Source organism: Tiliqua scincoides, chromosome 5 (assembly GCF_035046505.1).
Source record: "Tiliqua scincoides isolate rTilSci1 chromosome 5, rTilSci1.hap2, whole genome shotgun sequence".
Lineage (NCBI taxonomy): Eukaryota > Metazoa > Chordata > Lepidosauria > Squamata > Scincidae > Tiliqua > Tiliqua scincoides.
In genome coordinates, this window is record NC_089825.1 from 119,853,613 (window position 1) to 119,876,763 (window position 23,151).

The window sequence follows — 23,151 nt, forward strand, 5'->3', positions numbered from 1 at the left end:
GCCTAGATTCTGAGCTTGGATTTAATCAAACAAACCAAACAGGCAGAGACAGAAAGCAAGAGCGAAGGCGTCTTCCTGCCTTGCAGACGTGCAACGTGGACGTTCAGCATATTCTCCTTTCCAAATGTCAGCCGCCCGTCTTGCTGCCCCCACTGGCTCTGTCTTTCTCTCACTCACCCCCTTTGAACCCAGCTGCAAGGGGCTGCATTGAACCAGGCTGGTGAAATGCAGTAAGCAGGCAAATGGCAGATTTGCACGGTCTCTGCCTCCACCCCCACTCCCCGGGCAACCCTCCTTGTGCATATGTAATCATTATTATTTTTTATTCAAATCTATTGGTTTACCTTTCAGTTCAGAGACCCTTGAAGCAGCCAATGAGATCAGTGCTAAAACCAATTGTAACATGGTCCATCCCCTCCCCCACTTCTCTTCCCCAGGTGGCAAGAAGTTTCAAGGGCAGAGCTACAGGTGTGGCTTCATTTTGGATGGGGGGGGGCAGTGCCAATTTTGCACTACTATGAGACAGCAGATCTGTGACCCTATAGCAGACTCCTAGAGCAGTGGTTCCCAAACTGTGGGTTGCGACCTGATTTTTGGTGGGTCCTATAGCAGTTGAGCAGAGCCTCCAATGAAAAACACCGGTGATGGAAGGATCAGATAACTAAAGGCACAATCCTAACCGGTCTACTCAGAAGTAAGTCCTATTTTGTTCAATGGGGCTTACTCTCAGGAAAGTGTGGTTAAGATTGCTGCCTAATTGCCTTAAGCCCTGAGGCTTTTCAAAAATCAGAATTGCCCTGCAGTTTGCAAGCAATTGTAAATATAGAGAGATAAATGTGGGAGCATCTTTATTTCTGGTCACGATTACATGTAAATAAGTGAAAATATCATTTCTTTCTAGATTATTTTTAAGTCTTGTAAACCTAGGTAGATCCTGACAGAGTGTCATTTTAAAAAGTGGGTCCTGGTATTAAAAAGTTTGGGAACCACTGCCCTAGAGGCAGGAGCATCTGATACCCCCAAGGTGTCTTCAGCCAACTCACAGCTTTCTCTCTGCCAAACTGCAAATTGCTGTTTTTCACATCTGTGTGCATGGATGGACACACACACACACACACACACACACACGCACAGAGTGAATATGTAAGCCCCTCCCCTTAGCTGGGTGAGTGGGCGGCTCCCCTTCCCCAGACTCTTACGGAGATGCAATTCAAACACACTGAGAGATCTTCCTAACTGTTTCCTAACCATTAGCTCCCACCAGCTGACTGTTCTGGGTTATTAACCAGCAATCTGCCTTATGGAAAGGCTAGTCTGTAACTATAAAAGAAGCCAAACAGCACAGGCTGCTGCAGCATAAAGGAATAAATATTACACCACAACAAACAAACAATGCTAGGTAAAAGCAAAAAAAAAAACAGCCACAGAGCAAAAATGCACCATTTCCCCTGGCCCAAATGCCTGCGGAAGAAGCCACATCTTCACTGTTCCTTGAAAAGCAATCAGCGAAGGGGTCAAGCAGACATCACTGGAAAGGGCATTCCACCGCCCAGGCACCACCACTGAGAAGGCCCTGTCTCCTGTTCCCACAATTGACGTACTTCTGTTCCAATCCTGTTTGGACGCTGCACCAGTGCCAGCATGATATCCTAAGCACATTAAGGCAATGCCATGCCAGGGCATCGTTGGTGTGGTATCGCGATGTCATCGGCGTCGTGTCAGCACACACGATTGGTGTGATGTCAGCAGATCTTTGGCATGACAGGCAAGGAACCAATCACTGTGTACATGCAACCCCAATGCCGGCAGCCAGAAAAGTGGCTCCAGGGTGACCTGTGCGGGGAATGGAGCAGGCTCAGGGCCAATAAGTAGCCACAATAAACTGTCTTTTTTTCTGCACCGGTTTGTGGGTTCCTTCCTTTTTCCCTCCTTGCTGCTGTTTGGGTGCTGCCCCCCCTTTTTTGACCATGTTCCGGACTGTTTGGGGCCTGAAAGCAGCATGTTAAACCATGCCTGGAACTAAAGCAGCAGCCAGTAGAGACAACACTGGAATAATGTACTCCAAGCATCTCACACCAGATGAATGTGCAGATGTGTATAGTTGCATTTCGGATCAATGAAAGTTTCTGGGCACCTTTCAAAGGCAACTCCACCTTGAGAGTATCACTGTCCAGGTTCTGGTTGGGCACCCATCTGGCCGTAGGACAGCGATTCCAGCTGGCAGCAATTCCTCTCCAGGCTGGAGGCCCCTCCAACAAGTGCACAGAAGCCCCCGCAACAGGGCCCACAGCTCGGAGAAGTGAGCATGGCAAAACAGCCACTGCTGGAGCTGAGGTTTTGGAAGAAAGTGGCAATGAGGGCAGCATACAAGAAGGAATAGAGGGAGAAAGGGGGAGAGGGGGGCAGGATCCTGCAAAAACCTTATCACAACAGGGAGGGAGGGGTGGGTCCAGTGGGGACTGGCAAACCCTTTGTAGGGCAGGAGCAGGCCAGGAATGAAGGCCGGGAGCAGGCCAGGATAAAGTGGTGATCAGGCTGGCTGGCCTGTGAGCCTACAAGGAGCCATGAGCAGGGAGAGCGATAAGGGTGAATCAGCCCCCTTCCTCATAGCCTCTCGGAGGCTTATTGCTCTGGACCTGCAAAGAGGGAGCCACCCCTTTTGCTTGACAGCCGCGATCCCTCATGGACCCCATTAAGCCTGACGCCCCCTGGGTGGCAGGCACCCTGCCCAGGACTGAACAATTACAATACTCTAGTTTATGATGTTATGAAGACATGAATAACTGAGCCCGGCTCCATCTTTTCCAGGAAGAGATGCAACTTGTGCAGTGACCTTAGTCACTGGTTCAGAACCTCCACAGAAAAATAACACGTTGGGAAGAAACAGGTTTCAAAGCTTCTCCCTGACATGCCGATATCCTACTTCAGGGAGCTTTATATATGGGGGAACATTCAAACTTGCAAACCCCCCCAAACCCACCCACCTATAGCTTGCAATGGTCACCACTTGGGCCAGCCATGTGGACACAGAACTTCCGATGCACTTCTGCCCATGTTCATGCGAAACTCGCTCTTTGTGACCTGCAATCTCATCGTGAACAGCGTTAAAACTGCTAAGCTGAACACCTTGTGACTTGTCCAGGCACTTCTTTCCCTGCTCCCAGCCTTCTCTATCCGCTATCATGATAGGCCCATCCTTGTATTATTAAAGCAGGCAGGCCTCACCTTGGCATGGGAGCATAGCTTGGATGAGATGGGAAGTGATCCGAGAGGGCCTTTTTGAAAAGAAGTGGTACGCTCAAGTCCTGCAGTGAGTAAGTGTGCAGTTCCTGCTTCCGATAACAACAGCAAAAGCACATTTTGGGGAACAAGTAATACCCAGTGGCACAGAAGTAGCAGCCAGATCTGTGAGTAGTTGGCAACCTTCAGTCTCGGAAGACTATGGTATCGCGCTCTGAATGGTGGTTCTGGAACAGCGTCTAGTGTGGCTGAAAAGGCCAATTCGGGAGTGACAATCCCTTCCACACTGGGAGCAAGTGTAGTGTGTCCCTGGTCTGTCTCCCTGGCTATGGGCCTTCCTTCTTTGCCTCTTTGCCTCAGTCTGTTGGCCAAGTGTCTCTTCAAACTGGAAGAGGCCAAGCTGCACAGCCTGCCTCCAAGCGGGCCGCTCAGAGGCCAGGGTTTCCCACCTGTTGAGGTCAACTCAACAGACATAGTCCAACAGATGGTCCCTAGTGCTAGTTTGGCCACGCTGAGGGCCAAGCTCAACTACTCCACACTGAGAGAGGTGTCATGCTCACAACTACTGTAGCCAGGGAGTGATGTTTCCCAGAAACTATTTGAGCTATTCCCTCACAACAGAGTTTTGTGTTGCGGGAGAGATCAGTGGCGTCACTAGGGTTGGTGTCATCCGGGGTGGGAGGCCAACACATTGCCCCATGAGGGACCTCCTCCCATGCAGCGGGCAGGGCAATGCCCTGGCAGTGGATGTGGTGACGTACCATTGCCCCACCCCCTCTGGATTTTGGCTATAACTTTTGATAGAATAGAGCGATTTCAACGCTGTTTATTTCATTGCATTCCGCATGGAATTCTGCATCAAACGATTTATAACATGATGGTATTATTCAAAAATAGCAAGATTTAAAAAATTTTTGGGCCGGTAATGGTCACCTCTCCTGTGTGTGTCACCTGATGTGGCCCTCTCACCCCTAGCAATGCCACTGGGAGAGATGGTGCCTGTCCACTTCAGTCACTGCTGCAAAGTCTTTTTCTTGTAACTGCGATGTCTGGAACAGGCTGCCTGAAGAGCTCTGCAGAATAGGACATGAGATTCATAGAAAGCTGCCGCCTACTGAATCAGACCCTTGGTCATTCTGGATCAATATTGTCTGCCCAGAGTGGCTACAGCTCTCCAGGGTTCCTGAGAGGAATTCTCTGTCCTACTTGGGAACAGAACCAGGGATGGCCTGCACATTTGAATGGGCTTTCACAGATCTAGTGCCACAGGTTGTATCGAATCAAATGTACTTTTCAAATGCATTCAGTGCAAAGATTCAGCTGCCAGCCATCGAGGAAGCAGCGAGCAACTGTATAGGAAATTTAGCATAGATGCATGTGTGAAGCCACCCTAAGTGTCTTCCTTGTACATGTGCAGAATCATATACGCCCCAGCACGGACAAATGTTTTGGCCCAAGGGTACCTTTAGAGCTGCACTGCTCCCATACAAGACACTTGCTGGCTCATGCTAAATGCTGGCATGGTCCATTGGTGCATGCTGGCTCCCTTCTTTGCACATGCATGTGCCAGCTCACATAAATGCTGTGACTGGGAGCAAGCTGCTCCACCAGGGTGGACACAGTGCAAGCGCTGGCATGCATTGGGATGCACAGGAGAAAGCTCTGAAGGCTGGATGGTTAGCCATGGATGGGAATAGCTCAAGGGTTCGAATGGAGGCCCTTCTGGGCCAGATCCAGCCCCTAAGACTTACCGTATTCTGCCCATTTCTGCTCTAAAAGAAGACCAGTGTTTCTCAACCTTGGAGACCTCTTCCATGAAACCTTTGGCACTTCCCTTACTCTCCATTCCTTAGTGAAGGCAAGTCTAAGACTGTAATTCGATACTGTACTCATTTTCCTGGGAGTAAGCCCCAATGTGACTTATTTCTGAGCAGACATGCTTGTGATGTAAAGAACAGAATACATATTCTTTATAGCCTTTTCTTACATAAGAACATAAGAACAGCCCCACTGGATCAGGCCATAGGCCCATCTAGTCCAGCTTCCTGTATCTCACAGCGGCCCACCAAATGCCCCAGGGAGCACACCAGATAACAAGAGACCTCATCCTGGTGCCCTCCCTTGCATCTGGCCTTCTGACATAGCCCATTTCTAAAATCAGGAGGTTGCGCATACACATCATGGCTTGTACCCCGTAATAGATTTTTCCACCAGAAGCTTGTCCAATCCCTTTTTAAAGGTGTCCAGGCCAGATGCCGTCACCACATCCTGTGGCAAGGAGTTCCACAGACCAACCACATGTCTTTATTATTACTGTTGCCTCTCCTGTGGCAAGTTTTAGATTGTAAGCCCCCTGGGACAGAGATATTTTCTTTTCTGGAAAACATTGCTTTTATGCCGCCTTGATTATTCAGAAGGAAAGGTGGGATATAAATCACTTAAATAAAATTATTAGGATAGTTATGGAACAACAACAGAAAACAAGGGGATAAATATTACAAAAATCAGGAAGGATTACTGCCTTGCTTATAGTGTTCTGTGAGATACCTGATCTAAGTGCTAATCTAGGTACGCCTAATCCATCAGGCATTTCCATATGTCCATCTCTTGATGTTTTCTGAAACCAGACATCATTGGAATACAGTAGCAGCTATTCTGATTTGTATGTGTTAGAACTATGAGACAAATCAGAAAGGCCAGGCTTGAGAGCCAGGGTGGTGTAGTGGTTTGAGAGGTGAACTCAGACCTGGAAGATCCAGCTTCAAATCCCTCCTCAGCTACGAAGCATCCTGGGTGACCTTGGGCTAGTCACTTTCTCTCAGCCTCACCTACCTCACAGGGTTGTTGTGAGGAAAAAAGGAGGGGAGCAGCTGTCTACACTGCCTTGAGCTCTTTGGAGGAAGGGCAGTATAAAAATGTGATATATAAATAAATAAGGCCAGCACTCCCACCGATTCAAAATGCATCCATGAAGAATCCGGTCCAGGAGGGTTACATTATATTTTCACGCTGTGCTGCGGCAAAGAAGACAAATGCAATTCTAGGCTGCATCAGCAGAAGAGTAGTAGTGAAATTGAGAGTAGTAATGGTACCATTGTATTCTGCTTTAGTCAGACTCTACCTGGAATATTGTGTCCCGTTCGAGCTTCACAGTTCATTAACAAACTGGAGTAGTTCCAGAGGAAGGTGATTAGAATTGTGAGGGGGCTGGAGACCATGTCTTATGAGGACAGGTTGAAGGAGCTGAGCATGTTTGAGGCTTAAGAGGTGACATGATAGCTATCTATAAATATCTGGGAGACCGTCATTTGGAAGATGGAGCAGACTTGTCCTTGGTTGCTCCAGAGGGTAGGACCAGGACACATGGGTTTAAATTACAACAAGGGAGGTTTTGATTAAAGGTTAGAAAACGCTTCCTGGCTGTATGAACTGTTCAGCAGTTGAAACCTCAGCAGGACCTTAGAGAGGAATTTTATCAGGGGGGTACAAAGTCTATTTTGGGCCCCATCCCAAAGGAGTGAACCAGTGTCAGAGAGGGTGGCCAAGGCGTGGGCAGAACAGGAGTGAGGATGGGCAAAACAGGGCCCCCTTTTTGACCCTGAGCCCGGGTACAAATTACCACCTTTATTCCCCTCTCATGGGCCCTGACACTCTGCCTTGGAAGCTGGTAGACCGTCCGTAGTTGGAGGTCTTTAAGCAGAGGCTGGATAGCCTTCTATCAGGGATGTTATACTTTAGGAGTATTGGCAGGGGTTGGACTTGATGATTTTTCCCTTTCAACTCTATGATTCATCCTGCTCTTTGGAGCAGTATACAAGGTTCTTTGCGACCCCATTTTATTTTCACAACAACCCTGTAAAGCAGGATAGATGAGAGAGAGAGAGAGAGAGAGAGAGAGAGAGAGAGAGAGAGAGAGAGAGAGAGAGAGAGAGAGAGAGAGACTGGTCCACCATCTGGAGATATTAACCTAGGCTTTGCCTAGTCCTAATCCAGCATACTAACCACTATACCATACTAGCTGTCACCAAGCTACATGCAGCTTAGGAGACTTAGGAGACCTAAGAAACAGAGTTTCTATGAGAGCAACACCTGTCATAGGGGTAACCACATTCAGTCAGAGACACAAATCAGGAATCATGATGCAAAGCTAAGAGTTGTGTGCACACACAGCTACATAGCGTTTTCCCAGGAGAGGCGTTAAAGGCATGTGCTTGGATTCACATGCACATACTCACTGTCCCAAAGACAGCCAGAGGGAGAGACATTTGTGCATCCCCCCCCCCCTCTCATATGAGCATGTTTGACAGAGTCTAGGAGAGGGGGTAAATTTGTACCTGGGCCCAGGGTCAAAAAGGGGGCTCAGGAGCCAAAGGAGGGGGCCCAGAAATTTCCTGGAATCTTACATTTTCCATCTACTCAGACTTGTTGCCTGCAGGGGATGCTGGGGACACTACCACAAGTGTGCAGCTGCAGCTACTGGCAAGCCATATAAGCTGGGCTAAGGAATGCACTTGACGCTCCTTAACACAATGTTTAATCTGGGAGGAAACTGGACTGCTGCAGTAGCTCTTTGGCTTGTGGATCTGCTTACCATGAAGGAGTGTATAGGAGCTCAGCAACACAGCTGCAAGACTACAGCTAGTGCAGAAACAAGTTTTGGTCCGCACAGGACACTTTCCATTCTAGTGTGAGCCTAAAGACGATGATGCTAATTTTCTGCAGGATTTTCTAGATTGAAAAGATTTTAGAGAGGAGCGTGTTTGGTTTTCTGTATTCCTGTATTTCACTGCTGATGCCACATAGGTTGGTAGACCTGGCTCTGGAGACTTTCCCGGCTCTCTCACCCCTCCTCGTCCCCATTCTGCTCACCTGTCACCACCTTCCCCTGTTCTGTTTCACCCCTTCCCCTTTGCAAAGGGGCCCAAAAGAAACTGTGTACCCCCTGATAAAATTCCTTGCGGAGGCCCTGATGCTTGACCCCCTTCCCACACGACAATCACCTCTCTGTCTCTCATGCACCTGCACACTTGAATGCTCACACCGAAACCACACAGGCAGAATGTTCATCACACCCCTTTCCCTCCCTAAACCCCACAGCCTCACTAACAGCCACATGCGTCCCTTTCCCACAAAACTACACAGGGTGACAGACCCACACCCTCTTGCACACATGAGCGATGCCCCTAAGGAGCCCTGCGCACACCAGCACATGCATGCTGGGCTGCTGGCTTCCCAGGCAGCCTCTCAGCTACACCCCAGAGAGGTGCTGCTGAAGCCCTCCTCCCCAGCTGCTGCACCCCTCCTCCCCGACCCCTTCCCCTCTCCCTCCCCCCAACCCCGCCCCCGAATCCCCACCCCTTCCCCCTGCCTGGGGAGGAGGCGCTGCCTTTGTTCCTCCAAGGGTTAACCCGGATTGTGTCTGTCACCCAGTTGCCCGGATGCTGATGTAAGGGGAGAGCTCGAGAGATCCCTTCAGATTGCAGTGAAAGGAGGCGAAGGACCAGAGCAGAAGAGGCTCTCCAGCATCCTCAGCATCCTCAGCAAGAGGCATCCTGCATCCTCAGCATCAGCATCCTTGGCTGGACCAGCTGGATGATGCTGGTACCCGGACTGTAGCATCCTTCATCCCTCCCTCTCCTCCCTTCCCCTCCCTGATGCCAAGAGCATCCCCCTCCCCCTAAATCCATCAGGATGCCGGCCCCGGTATTGTCCCTATAGGGGGCTATCAGGGAGGCCTTTCCTTGCCTCTCCCCACCCCACCCCATTCCACCCCACCCCACCCCCAAACCCCTGCCTGATATTGTTGCTCAGAAGGTGACAGACAAAAGCCATGTCCGGTGGCAAGGAAGCAGGTGGGGTCCACCCCTACCAGCCACCACAGAGTCAGCAGCATGCTCAGTACGTGGGGCCCTACCGGCTGGAGAAGACCCTGGGTAAAGGACAGACTGGTGAGTAGTTGGCTTCCTGCTGCGTTTTGGAGGGGTGGGTAGGAGGGGCAGCCCCGATGCCCTGGGGATGGGCAGGATGGGGCAACAGAGAAGAATTCCCTTTGCCCTGGCCTCAGGTGGTGGAGAAGAAAGGAGCATTGGAGGTGATTTGACAGAGCGATCCTGGTTACAGTGGCCCAGTGGGATGAATAAAAGGTCTGTGCTTGTGGTGAGGTGGTGGAAGTGTTTGTCCCATTGCAGAATAGAGGTGGATCAGAAACAAGGTGAGATGTAGTGCCTCTCTGGAAATTGAATTGAGGGAGCGGGGACCAGGGAGGGAAGGATAAGCTGGATTCCTGCTTCTCTGGAGTTTCTTTGGTGACAGTCAATGGGAGTCCTATACAAGGATCTACTTTGCTTGGGGGGGGGGGGGTTTGGAGGCTAGTTTTGGGAAGGTGTCAGAAGACACATCCATAGCACAGTGGATTTTGGGGGATTCAGGCATCTCTTTCTCTTTTAAATTTTTGGGACAGGAAGATAGATATTTGGGGAGGAGCTGCCTAAAGGTGGCAGTGGGGTTAAAATGATGGGAGTCAGAGAGAAGCACTAGATATCTGTCCTGTTGGATATTTGGGGAGGAGCTGCCTAAAGGTGGCAGTGGGGTTAAAATGATGGGAGTCAGAGAGAAGCACTAGATATCTGTCCTGTTGGAGTTGATTTGGGGTGCCTGCATATGGCATGCAAATAGTTTGTTTTACAGAGGTGGGAGCTAGAAATATAACAGAAAATCATGCCTAGGGGGTGATTTTGGAAACGGGGTATGTACTCATGTAGTAGCAGATGCTGTTTGGGGTCTGTTAGGTTTCTAGGATCCACAGTGTGTGTACGTGTGTGTGTGTGGTACTAGAGAGGTGTGTATGTATACACACATAAATACCTGTTCCTCGATGGAGCTTGGAAGGGTGGAGGGCAGTGATAGGTTACCTGTCTTCCCTGAACAGGTCGGTTTCAGTGCTCTCCTTCACACTCGCACTTCACACTCTGGTGATCCAGGCCTGAAGCAGTGAGCATTTGGGATGGAGCAATAGCTTAAAAAAAATTGCTGCAATGACTAAGGTTGGGGAGGAAAGCACACCCAGAGAGACAGAACAACCTGGTACCCAGAATCCTGCCATGCAGATTCTCCACCCCATATAACTTCAGGGACCGGAGGTGGACACCCCTCTCTATTTCACCTTTCCATTTACACTTTGCTGAGACTCTGAATTGATGAGGGGCAGGCCAGCGGAGATAGTAGTGGTGTGTGCGGAAGAGGCCTATCCATTTCTCTCTCCCTCTCCCCCTCCAATCTTCTCCTGCTGCAGCACTCTGGGTGAATGGAAGAGTTTTTTACTCTCTGCAGGGATGCCGATTTGATTGTGTGCTTTGGATGCTGGGGCTTGGTTATGAGAGAGATGGCTGGGGAAAAAAGTCCATGGTTGAGCTGCATGAAAACCCATCTTTTTTCTCTTTCTCTCCTCTTTTTGGATGACGGTCAGTTGCTGGATGGAAGGTTGAGGAAGGGAGGGGGGATCTCATCCTTCTCTCTCTGCAATGATGCAGGAAAACCCAAACCACAAGGCCTCTCTCTCTTTCTCTCTCTCTCTCTCTCTCAATCCCTCCATTTGTGTCTGTCTGTCTGTGTGCAATGAGTATTGTGGCCTGAAAAGAGGCAGCGATTACTGCAGCGGCAGAAATGATCCTGATGGGGAGGAAGGACCGGTGTGTGTAGGTGTGGGTGTGTATATGTTCATGTACCAGGTTGGGGAGATTCTAAAATATGAAAAACATAACAGTAATAAAGATTTGGAGCAGGTGGGTGAAAGAGACACAGGCATCAGCAGGAGATGAGGAGGGCGGGAGACTGCTGAATAATCATTTCTTCACTGTGGCAGCAGTTAGTGCAAAGATGTTTCAGGAATCTCAGGCTGAAAGGGGAGGTGGATGGATAGAGATAGGGAGGGGGGAGAGGCCTGGTTGTTTCTTGTACCCCCAAGGAGGGGAAACCAGGAGTGAGAGAAGAAATGGATGCGTCAATGGAGGAGAGTTTTCTTTTCACTTGGACGAATCTGGTCTTCTAGGAAGAATATTTATTCTTTTTAGAGAGTGCAATTCTCTTTAGAGAGGTAGACAATTTCTGAGGATCCTTCATGTTGTAGTAGGAAGCCACTGAAGGCTATGCACAAGTGACATGCCCAAGGTCATCTAAGGGTTCTCGGTGGCAGAGACAGATATAAAATACCATACATAGCCCTATTACTGTTGGACTCGCCTGATCAGGTTGTTTTCCAACACCAGAAGATGCTGAGTTGGAATTCTCAGTGGGGACGGGAAAGGGGAAAGGCATGTGTCTGTGGAACAAATCAGCGCAGGAACATTTATAAAGCAATTTGCAAATTAAAAACGATATGTCATTTAAAATGCACACTATAAGTTAAAAACCGCAGTTGACTTAGTACATGCTCTTCTCTGATACTCCCACTGAGTGAGGCACTCAAATTCACTAGTAACCAGATTCATTGGAGTAAATTTTGTACTTGGAATAATTTAAGTTTGTTTTTTTTTTGCACTCCAGCCTAGGAGGCAGTGCTGCCTAGTGGATAGCAAGTTGCTCTTGGAACTGGGATGTCTGTGCACATGATCCACCTCTCAGGCCTGAAATCTTAGTGAGGTTACAACTGGTTGTTTTTTTTTTTAAGTCAAGAAGTATATCCAAAAGTAAATGACCAGCCTCCTACAAAATGGACAGGTAACTACTCTACCTGTCTGTCTGATTCACATCTTTAAAAGGCTGTAATGGAGTCTACCTGCCATGGCTGGTGTAAAGTCTTCACAGAATGAGATAAACAATAGTAATTGTTCACTAAACACATTTCTGTTCACATTTCTGTTCACTAAACTAGGCTTCACTTGTCAGGGACAGGTATGAAGGAGGACACTGATCGAGCGGGGTGTGTAGGGACTGAGGGTCACTCAGAGAAAAAGACCAGCAACCAGATGTAGTCATCTCAGCCATGTGGCCCCTCCATCACCAGGTATGAAAGAGGCATGGGGAAAGTGGCACATACCCTCTCACTCCTGTCTGTCCCATAGTGGATGATCAGGAAAACTCATATATGATCAGAACTGTAGGAGGAAAGGGTTCTTTCTGTCCTCAGCCCAGAATGAGGTCAACAGGTCAGAACCGTGGCAATCTACCCATCTACACCAGCCATTTTCAACCACTGTGCCGTGGCACAGTGGTGCGCCGCGAATGGTCTGCAAGTGTGCTGTAACAGTTTGGGGAAGGGTCATTTATTAGTAGTGCCATTGGCGGATGTGAGCCCCCCACCAACAGCATGATGTGCCTTGCCAATTGTCCAAAAACCGATGGTGTGCCTTGACAATTTTAGTGCACCGTGAGACGAAAAAGGTTGAAAATCATTGGTCTACTACACTAAGAGTCGACTACTTTTTCCACATGGGGCTGGACATCAGGTCTGTCAGTAATAGAATGCATGTGTGTTTGATACATATGCACAAACCTCCTGATTAGGCCATAGAGCAGAGAGAGAGAGAGAGAGAGAGAGAGAGAGAGAGAGAGAGAGAGAGAGATGGGCATGGTGCAGAGAGACATGCCTAGATAGAGAATGGCACTTGAAGGAAGCTTCTGCCCTTGGTCTGCTTACACTGTAAACCTTACAGATCTAGAATTACAAACTTGGATTCTTTTTTAGGACCACAGCGGGCTGGCTGGGTAGGTAGATCTTTGGAGGACTATAGGCTGGATGATTTCAGGTGGTGGGCTACATCTGGTTCATGGACTGCAGGTTGCTGGCTCCAATGAGAAAATGTGGTGGGGAGGTGATTGCTGAACTAAAAATTTAGACAGTGAGGGGAGCAGAGGGGAGCACATCATTGGTTAAGGGCGGGTAGCATTTGGCATGCTGCCTGAGACATCAGGAGGTCTTGGCCCAGATTTGCCTACAAGCATGATGATATGACCTGAAAGTGATTGGGAGCCACAAATTGTCATAGCCCAGCCCAGCCACCCATTATGCCCTTTTTGACATACACACATTGCGTTACGCGTAGCCCAGGGATGGCCAACTTCTGTATGTTCCATGTTTCTCTGCTCTCCAGGTAGTGACCAGGGGGCAGAAGTCTATTTTTCCCATGAGTTCAACCCCTTCTGTGGTAACTCTGGCAGTCAGTAAAATGACTTTGTTGTTCAAGGACGCAAACCCAAAGGCAGGTGTAACTTATAAGGACAGCCCTAAGTTCCTTTGTTATTGTTTTGCCAGTGAAATGTGGGCAAGTGTAATTGTAACCACTCCCTGGCTCAGGACCCAATCCTATCCAACTGTCCAGCACTGATACAGCAGTGCCAGTGGGGTGTGCGCTGCATCCTGAGGTGGTGATGGAGACAGTCGTGGGAACGTTTTGTTCCCTTACCTTAAACTGCATTGCGGCTGCATCGGTGCTGGAAAGATGGATAGGATTGGGCCCTTTAGGCCATGGTGGGGTGTGTGTGTGTGTGTGTGTGTGTGTGGGAGGGAGGGAGGGGGATAAAACTGCTTCACAGGCTGAAATCAGCCAATTACTTGCCAAACTCCCACCCTTGATTGAATCCCTAAAAGTAAGATACCCTTTAGCCTTGCAAATAGGCCAACCAAAGCCGCAACAACATTTTGTACTCATCCATATGTTTCACCTGTTCCAATTTATCAGAGATGGTCCCAATTTTTCTTTCTTTCAGTCCCTGGTAAAAATAACCTCTTTTGTCCTTATTTTTGCCTTTGTGGGTACATATGATGTCTTAAAATGTTAGTTCAAGTGGCTCGAGTTTGTTGTCCTTCAAACTGAAGCTCCCAGATTCAGGATCTTGAGAAACTAAATCACCAAGCGAGGAATGAATACATCTTGTACCCAGTGCACATGTGTAGGAACGCTTGCGCATGAACACTAAGATGCCATGCTGTATAAAGCACACCATGTCACACACAGTGGATGCTGAGATGTGCTCTGAACAGTGGCGTCCCTAGGGTTCGCGTCACCTGGTGCGGGATGCCAGCCCGTCATCCCCATGCAGTGGGCGGGGCAACACCCCAGGTGGTGGGCGCGATGATGTACCATCACTCCGCCCCCACTGGTTTTTTGGCTGTACCTTTTGATAGAACAAAGATAGAGCACATTCTGCATGAAATTATGCATTGATTGATCTATAACAGGGTGTCCAAACATTTTGGCAGGAGGGCCACATCATCTCTCTGACACTGTGTCGGGGGCCGGGAAAAAAAAGAATTAATTTACAATTTAAAATTTGAATCAATTTACATAAATGAATATATTAGAGATGGAACTTGTGTGAATGAATGAAGGTCTTGCAGTAGCTCAAGGCCTGTAAAAGGCCTTGCACAAAGCAAGGCCAGCCTTTCCTTCGCTCTCACTGCTGGATCACAGACGTGAAACAGCAATTAGTGGAGGGAGCCCTTGTCCCTCAGCTCAAGTGAGAGGTCGAACAGTCGTTCCCTTGCTGAGAGGCCATTACGGGCTCCAGCAAGTCTTTGGAGGGCCAGAGGCTCATTGGAGACTGGGGGCTCCCCGAGGGCCTGACTGAAAGCCCCCGAGGGCCACAAGTGGCCCCTGGGCCGGGGTTTGGGCACCCCTGATCTATAACATGATGGTATCATTCCTCCAAATTGTGTTTTTAGTTATTTCGGCCACTAGAGGTGTTACACCCCCCTCCCAGGGTGTCAACTTACTAACACCTTATTGCAGCAGTTCTCAACCTTTTCGCACTGGGACCCACTTTTTAGAATGACAGTGTGTCCAAGACCCACCAAAAATGATGTCATAGTGGAAGTGACATCATCAGGCAAATTAAAATAAATAAATAAATAATTAAAGTAAAACAAATAATTAAATAAGCAGAAGCCAGCCCTGTTCCACCAAGTGAATTTCCTCTGTAGCCTGCCTGCAATAACACCCCCCTCCAAAACCAGTAAAGTTTTCAGTGCTACCCAGTGCCCAGTTCAATTTAAGAACTTCTGTTTAAACCAGATCACTATCAGGATCCACCTGGCTTTGCAACTTACCACCTTACCAGCTGAAGCCTCTGTTTTGATCCTTTTTAGTGAGGGGGGGGGAGGCTACCTTCTGGAGCACTTGTTAGCTCCAGGTGCATAGGATCAGGACCATTCTGGTAGCCTTGCACTCTCCTTCACCTGATCTTCCACACCAGCCAAGGCACGTTTGCTTACTTGCCAGTAAATTCGACCGTGAGGCTTAGTTTCGCTTTCCATAGGGCTCAATACATTCATCTGCTTGGAGGGAGGGACTTCCTTCTCAGGTGTTTTTGGGGGCTGCATTCTTTGGATCAGGACCATTCTGGTGTCTTTGGATTCTTCTCAGCCTGCCCTTTCCGATGGACTAAGGCAAGTTTGCCTACTTGTGAGTAAATGCGCGATACTGCTCACTTTCCCTTTCCATAGGGATCCATGCATTTTTGTTCTCCGGTTTTTTGACCATAACTTTTGATAGAAAGGAGATATTTCACTCTGGTTTTTTTGCATTGCATTCTGCTCGAAATTCCACATCCAAAGATATACAATATGGGTTACTTAAGGTTACTCCTAAGCACCGCGATTTTAGCATGTCACCCCTGTTGCGCTTCACCCCCCATGCGTGTCACCCGGTGTGGACCGCACCCCCTGCACCCTCCTAGCAACGCCACTGGTTCTGAACAGTGATAGCATATTGTCAGACAATGTTATTTAGCAAATATACCTTTAGCTGAAAGAATAGGCCCCTTCTTGGTTTTTAAGTTAGTGGTCATTGTGGGCTACTGCAGAGGGCACAAACACAGCAGGAGTAAAATTTCAGCAATGCGTCTTAGGGCGCAATCCTAACCCACTTTCCAGCACCGACATAAGGGCAATGCAGCTCTGAGGTAAGGGAACAAACATTCCCTTACTTTGAGGAGGCCTCCGTGAGTGACACCCAACTGCAGGATGCAGCACACGTCCCATTTGCACCGCTATGCCAGTGCTGGAAAGTTGGTTAGGTTTTGGGCCTCAGTGAGATGGGATATAATCAGGCAGTAATAACTGATATTAGAATGGAGACTTTAAGAGCAGATCTCTGTTTTCATCTTCAAAATGCTGCAAAAGGACATAAAATCTGAAAAGGAAATAAAGTGCCAACTTTCATAAGCTGATCACCTGGGATCACCTTGAGGTACCATAGGTGACTAGTTGATTGGCTTCTTGCAACATTGCTTTCTACTTTAAGACGTCCTGTGGCTAATTGCTTCAATAAAAGGCATGCTTAAAAACTGGAAGTGCCTGATAATTGACTGAAAGCAGCCAGGGGGCTTCCCAATTCTGATTGAGTGCGGAACATGGAGAGGGAGGTTAGGCCTTTCCTATACATTGTACAGTATTTCCACCAAAAACTGCCTCCCCAAGCTGTGATATAAAGCGACAATTTGCATGAAATAGCTGCTTCAGGGCCATATAACAGATCTGAGAGGATTTTAGGTGGAAAAAACAGTACAACAGAGCTGACACCCCACCTCCCCACGTCCTCATTACTGATCAGAATCTCAGCACCCTGCAGCTGCCAGTATTCATTTGAGAGGCACTTCAGGTTTAAAGTATTTCTTCTGTTGACAAGATTAGCGGCACATCTTGCTGGACCCTTAAAATCCCTTATAAGTGTTTCTCCAAACTTTTCTTGAAAGCCTGCATCTGATTCCACAGGTGCAGTGCAGAGAGAGTTAGGGCCAAAGGAGGCGTGACTGTGGTAGATCTGAATGTGAGAATCAGGCTGTTGCCAACTTCCTAGAAAGTGGGGAGGAAGATGTGAGCGTGAGAGATTGAAGACACAGCACGGATGGTCAGGTGGGAGACACTGAACCCTCCTCTCACCCATGTGCTTTGCCCTCCAACTGCATTTCCCCAGCACAGTGATTATCAGTGTTTTTCTTCTCATGGCACACCATAGGCCTCTATGGTCTGCTCTATGGTATTCGCCTCTTGTGATGTCACTTTTTGCTTCCAGGAGACTCTTCTGGGTTCTGTGGCTCTGTTTCTAGGGCAATTGTCTATAGCAGGGGTGTCCAACGTTTTTGGCAGGAGGGCCGCATTATCTCTCTGACACTGTGTTGGGGGCCGGGGGGGGGAAATAATTAATTTACATTTAAAATTTGAACAAATTTACATCAGTTTACATAAATGAATATATTAAAGATGAACTTATATGAATGAATGAAGGTCTTACAGTAGCTCAAGGCCTATAAAAGGCCTTGCACAAAGCAAGGCTGGCCTTTCCTTTGCTGCCGCTACTGTATCACAGATGAGGGAGCCCTCATCCCACAGCTCACACAAGAGGTCAAACAGTCGCCCTCACGCTGATAGCAGTTGCGTCGGGCCAGTGTGTGCTCCAACACACCTCCAGAAGGCCAGAGGCTCATTGGAGACTGGCGGCTCCCTGAGGGCCGCATTGAGAGGCCTTGAGGGCTGCAAGTGGCCCCAGGGCTGGGGTTTGGGCACCCCTGGTCTATAGTAATGGTCTGCCGCTCCTCCTCTGCTGGACAGTTGCTCTAGAAACAGAGCCTCAGAACCCAGAAGAGTTGTTCAGCGATTTTCAGTTGCTGTGCTCCAAACTCCTGCGGCACACCTCCTGCAGCATATCTCCTGGTGGGTCTCTGAGAACCCTCTCACTCCCATAGGAGAAAAACAGGTGGTGCAATGCCGTTTTAAGGCAAAAAGTTCAGCACTTCCATGCTGTGCTCTAAATTGCACCTCTACTACTTTTTTTCCAGGGCATTGGTACAACCTATACCCAAATACACAAGTTACATCTCCATATCTAATTTCTCCTTTTTCTTTATATTAAACCCTTTCTCCAGGCAGTTCAGAATATTGTAAAATGTAAATGGTTCTCCCTCTTTCCCCTGTTCTCACAATAACCCTGCAAGGTAGGTTGGGCTGAGAGATGATGACCAGTTCAACATCAACTAATGAGCTTCATAGCTGACTCACAGTTTGAACCTAGGTCTCCCTGGGTTCTCCACAGACATGTGAATTGTCACACTGCTGGTTCTTCCTTAAAAAAGATCTTACTAATGTTTTACCTTATTATCCTATCCAGTTTAAACGAGTCTATTTTTGTTCTATCCTCAGTGAACCCTGCCCCCCCATCCTTTTAAACATTTGAAAATCCTCTATCCTCTCCATCCTGCCCAATGTGAGACACATCAGGACAAATGCAATCCACCACTATGAAGGGTGACCCACCAAGCGTTCAATGAACTTTCTGCTTTGGCTGCCTAGGACTGCAAAAATGGGGGTGGGTTGAAGGCTGTAGTCATATGGGGCTCTGGTCCCCATTACAGAAGATTTCAGAGGCCTCCCTGAATATCCATGAAAAATACAAGGGCCAAATTACACTTAATCTGGAATGCGTAACTTGACCTAAGCATTTGTTTTTATTTGTTAAATAACCTGGTGGTGGGGGAAACTGCAGCAGGAGATGGGGGCTCTATACATTTGTCCCTGCCATCTTTCTGACCCTGATTTCTGGTCACCCCATGCATTGGCAGTGGAAGCATTTTTTCTCCTAGAAATAGTGCATACGCAACAGACATCTGTTCAGGGCCGGAACTCTGATGGGCTCCAGTTGAGTCTCCCCACCACAGCTTCCTGCTATTTCATATCCCCCCCTCCCCCCACTATTTAACAAATAAAAGGGAAAGACCTAGGCCAGATTCATGTTCCTGGTCATGTATAATTTGGCTTTAAGTCTTACTTGTGAAGATACAAAGAGAAGCATGGAAACAAAATTCCACCTGATTGTACAGGAAGAAGTCAACATCCTTCCCACCTTCCAGTATTCTGGCCAATAAAGACCCTTGGAGTATAATGGCCCTAGGATAAGTGCCAAGCCCTGAGCTCTTATTCCCCCCCCCAATGCTGTAAAATTGATTTAAATGAATATTTGATACCATCCAATCACTACAAATGTTTTAAGCTACCTGTATTTTATTTCTGGCTGCTCTGCAATAATTCCCCACCCCTTTAGGCCCCCTCACCGCAACATTTTTGGCTGCCTGCCTTGTGGTGTGGCTGTTGTCACAACGCTTGGCAGGCCACGGCACCCAGCAGGTGGGCTGTGTTTGGTATGGTGGGCCACAAATTATGCAGGCGTGCTGCAGGCTAAACCCAGTCACTTCCTTCAGCCTCTCTTCAGACAGATTGTCTGGTCTGTTTATTTTGACATCAGCACACTAGTGGCGCCAATCTAGCGACTTGGATAGTATGCACTGATTTCTCTCTCTCTCTCTCTCTCTCTCTCTCTCTCTCTCTCTCTCTCTCTTTTTTAACTTTCTAAAAAGACCTTGCATTTGGGTGTTTTCCCCCATATCTCTGTTTGTGTGTTGCTGCAGTGTGAAACAGAGACAACCCTGTGCAATCACTGTGAAACAGTGCAATCCTGAGCACTCAACTGGCTGGCGCAAGTCTCTTGCGCCAACTGAGGAGTGTTGCAAATGTGCCATAAGGCATGTCTGCGCCTCCTTTCGAGTCAAGGAAGCCAGTGCAAGGGCACGCACTGACCTCCTTGCACCGATTCCTGGACTTCCGGTAAAAAGTCAGTAAGAACCCAGTCCTCCCAGATCGACTTGTGAGAAAGTGCCTGGCGAGAGTGGCCGGCATGGAGGTTTGGGGAGGGCAGGCCAGCTGGCTGGCCTGTTCCAGAGCAGGTTAGGATTGGGCTGCCCATTTCAAGGTCAGCAGGGAGTACGAATGTTTGGAAGTTAATACTTCCAAATATGTTTCAGTGGGCCTTGCTGCCAGATTCTGAAGATACTTTTGCTCACAGTCACAACAGGGATGGGAACTTGAGTCTGGTGACTCAAGTCTGAGTCGCAAAAATTCACGTTTTTCGCGGATTCGTTTACACTTGTGTGCATGGAAGACTCGGCAAAACACTTGCGTGAAGCACTCCTTGTTTCAGCACTCGTCCCCACACAAACTTGAGTCTGGCTGTGTCTGGGTGTGCTTGCTTACCTTTCTTGTGGCACAAAAGACCTCATGGGGCCATCATTCAGACCAAGTGAGCAGCAGGGAAGTTCCATCCAGGAGGCAGGGAAGGGTTAATGTTTGCATCCGAGTGAGGGGTGGGTGGGAGCGGGCTCTCTTGCCCATCTCTGATAGGTAGGAACTGGTGATCATTTGATGAAGGATGAGCAGTCTGCTTTGTTTCTTTGGATGAGGGAGGGCCCAAGGGATGAGGGAGGAGCCCAAGGGGGTTCTTGCCTTAGGATTGGCTGGAGAAGCCCAGGGAAAAAGGAGGCGAGCAAGTGGAGGGGGTGTGGAGGTTCATAGCAATCACACTTTCAAATCATTTGGCTGCTGTGAGCTCCGTTGTTACTTGGGGGAGGGGAGGAAGCCCCATTGAATGATTGGCTGCAGTGGGATACTTCTGAGTACAGCTGCAAAGGATTGGTAAACCTCAAAGCTGCTGTACGTGACCCGCCTCCCTCTTGCTGCTTCTGTCCCGGCTCTCTCACAGTCCGTCCCACCCCCTCACCTTGTTTACGGATGGGATGGGGCAGAAGAGGAGCGGTTAACGAGAATTCCGACACACACACTCCGGCAGCAGCTCCTTTCTCCACACCTGACACTTGTATCAAAAAGACTTATGACAAGTCTTTCTGCGTTGTGAAACGGTGACTGGGCGGCTCGGAAAGTGCCCCGTTATGACTCGTTTTTGAGTTGAGTCGTGGGGGGTGGAGACTAGTGACTTGACTAAAGTCAAGTCACATTGGATTTGCCCATCCCTGGATCACACTACGTACTAAAGACGTAGGACAGGGTGGTGGCAGGTCGGAGGGCTGGTGCTGACTCCCCCAGGCAATTTGCTTCATTCTCCAGTAGACCTTGTTCTTAAAACAGCGTGTGTGGAAAACGGAGGCATACTGGACTGTTAGCATTTCAGGCCTCCATTCTTCCTTCTGGTCACTCTCAGGGCTGGATCCACGGACGGCCTCACCCTGAACCAAGTCTGAGGTCCAGGAGCCTAGCAAGCAGCTCATTGGAGGGGGTTTCTCCATTTCCTAGGCAAGAAACAGTTCCTGATACATATTGGACTGAGCCAGTCAAAGGTATTGTGCAGCCTGACTATCAAATTCACTGAGGCTCACACTCCTTTTCCTTGCTGGACTTGAAGAAGGATATGAGCAAAGTGCAGTCATGTGTGGATTGTGAGACTAAATCCTGCCCTTAGCCTGGTTCAAGGAGTTCCTGATACTTCACATACACAAGGACATAACCTAGGGAAGGAAAGACTCAGAGCAACTCATGGTGACTGGATTCCAGAGCTCTCAAATAATAGCTGGGCATGCCTGGAAAAAGACCCCGGAAGTGAAGTGCTGTGGAAACCCAGAAGAATCGCAATATGGGAATATGTGAGTGTCACTGGCACTGATACGTAAGACTCAGGACTGCTGTCCAGAGGGGAGCAGGGAGGAGAAGAATCAGGTCTCACAATCACTTCATCCCAGCTGCCCTCATCTCAGACTTGCCTGGAGGCTACCTCAACCATGCCTTGTGCAGAATTGCAGAGTACGTTGTATGCGGCCTGTGATTTCAATGATTGGCTAATTCACATTGACCCTGACTTTAGGAATCTATTAATCCCAGGCAAGATGTCTAATGCATCTTAGTGATGATGTCAGGGTCAGGCTTAACACTCATGGTTTTCCCACGGGACAAGGCCTGCCAGCATAGCTGGCCCTCCACTAGAGCACCACTTCTCCTGCAAGACAAGAGAGTGTGTGGGGATGCACACAACAGGATCTTCAGTCATTTGAAACTTGGGGTGCGTGAACAACAGCCATAACATTGAAGGTGGAAGTCCCAGGAAAAGTTCACTGGCATATCTCCCAACACGGCACCTGCTGATGTGTCAATATCTAAGGTCAGGGTCAGGTAACTCAAGTCACAAACTCTGTGCCTTGTTTCTCCATCTCTAATTTGGGAATAAATACTAGTGCTGCCGTCTGGTAGCGCAAGGCCCTTTGTGGCAATGTGAGAGCTAGGGTGCCACCACATGCTTCTAGGCCACTGGAGTGAATGGCTAGAGTTATGGAGTGCACACCAGTGGCTCCCAGAGGTTGCAGTGGGGCCAGTTAAGTTAGCAGTAGGGGTGGGAAGGGGGAGGTTTGGGGCAGCTTAGGGCAAGGAAGGGGGAGGGCAGGGGTTGGCGAGCAGGCTGGAAGGGGTGGATCTCAGTGGCAAAAGGCGCATGCCAGATTCTAGACCAAATTTTTCAATCTGCCCCACTCCTTTCCTCTCCTTGGATATATGCCTGTAAATTGGCTGGTATGGGTCTGAAAAGACCCATAGTGGGCCAGGAGGCCTACCCAGAGGTAAGTGTTGGGGGATAGGTTTGGGCCATCTGTGATGTTGTTTAGAATACCTGCCTTCCAAGAACTCAAGAGCAACATTTTGCCATAGTGCAGAGGTCGGTTAGCTGGAGAGGGAGTCACCCAGTGAGTTTTGTAACTGAGTGGAACTTTCACCAGGGTTTTGCAGCTTCATACTCCATGACAACCTCCTTTTGTATGGACAGAGGCTCTGCACCTTGAGTAGCTACTTTATAGGGAGAAATAAACTGGTGAAATAGGTTGGGAGAGGAAGTTTCTGCCTTTCATGCAGCTGATAAAAGTATGGGAGCTTTTGCCCACAAGCTTTTGGCCGTGTATTCTGATCATCCTCAGGTACTACTCTTGGTCCCCTGGCACACCAAGATGTGGTTGGTGCAGGGCTGGCCTAAGTTCTTCTGGAGCTTCATTCATTTATACCAAATGTTGACCTCCCCAGCCTGGTGATATGCAGAAGAAGAAACAGGGAAGGGAGGAGAGACTCAACTTCTCCACATTTTCTCTTCCATTCCCTCT

General features: G+C 48.6%; 1 protein-coding gene across 2 annotated transcripts in view; it reads left to right on the forward strand.

Annotated features, from left to right (window-relative positions):
* Positions 1 to 9,070: 9,070 nt before the first annotated feature.
* Positions 9,071 to 23,151, forward strand: part of BRSK1 (BR serine/threonine kinase 1) — a 47,973-nt gene continuing 33,892 nt past the window's right edge. For both annotated transcript variants that reach the window (XM_066627428.1, XM_066627429.1), the window contains exon 1: positions 9,071 to 9,188. In XM_066627428.1, coding sequence (XP_066483525.1) covers positions 9,071 to 9,188 — 118 coding nt within the window. The remainder of the gene's footprint in view (positions 9,189 to 23,151) is intronic.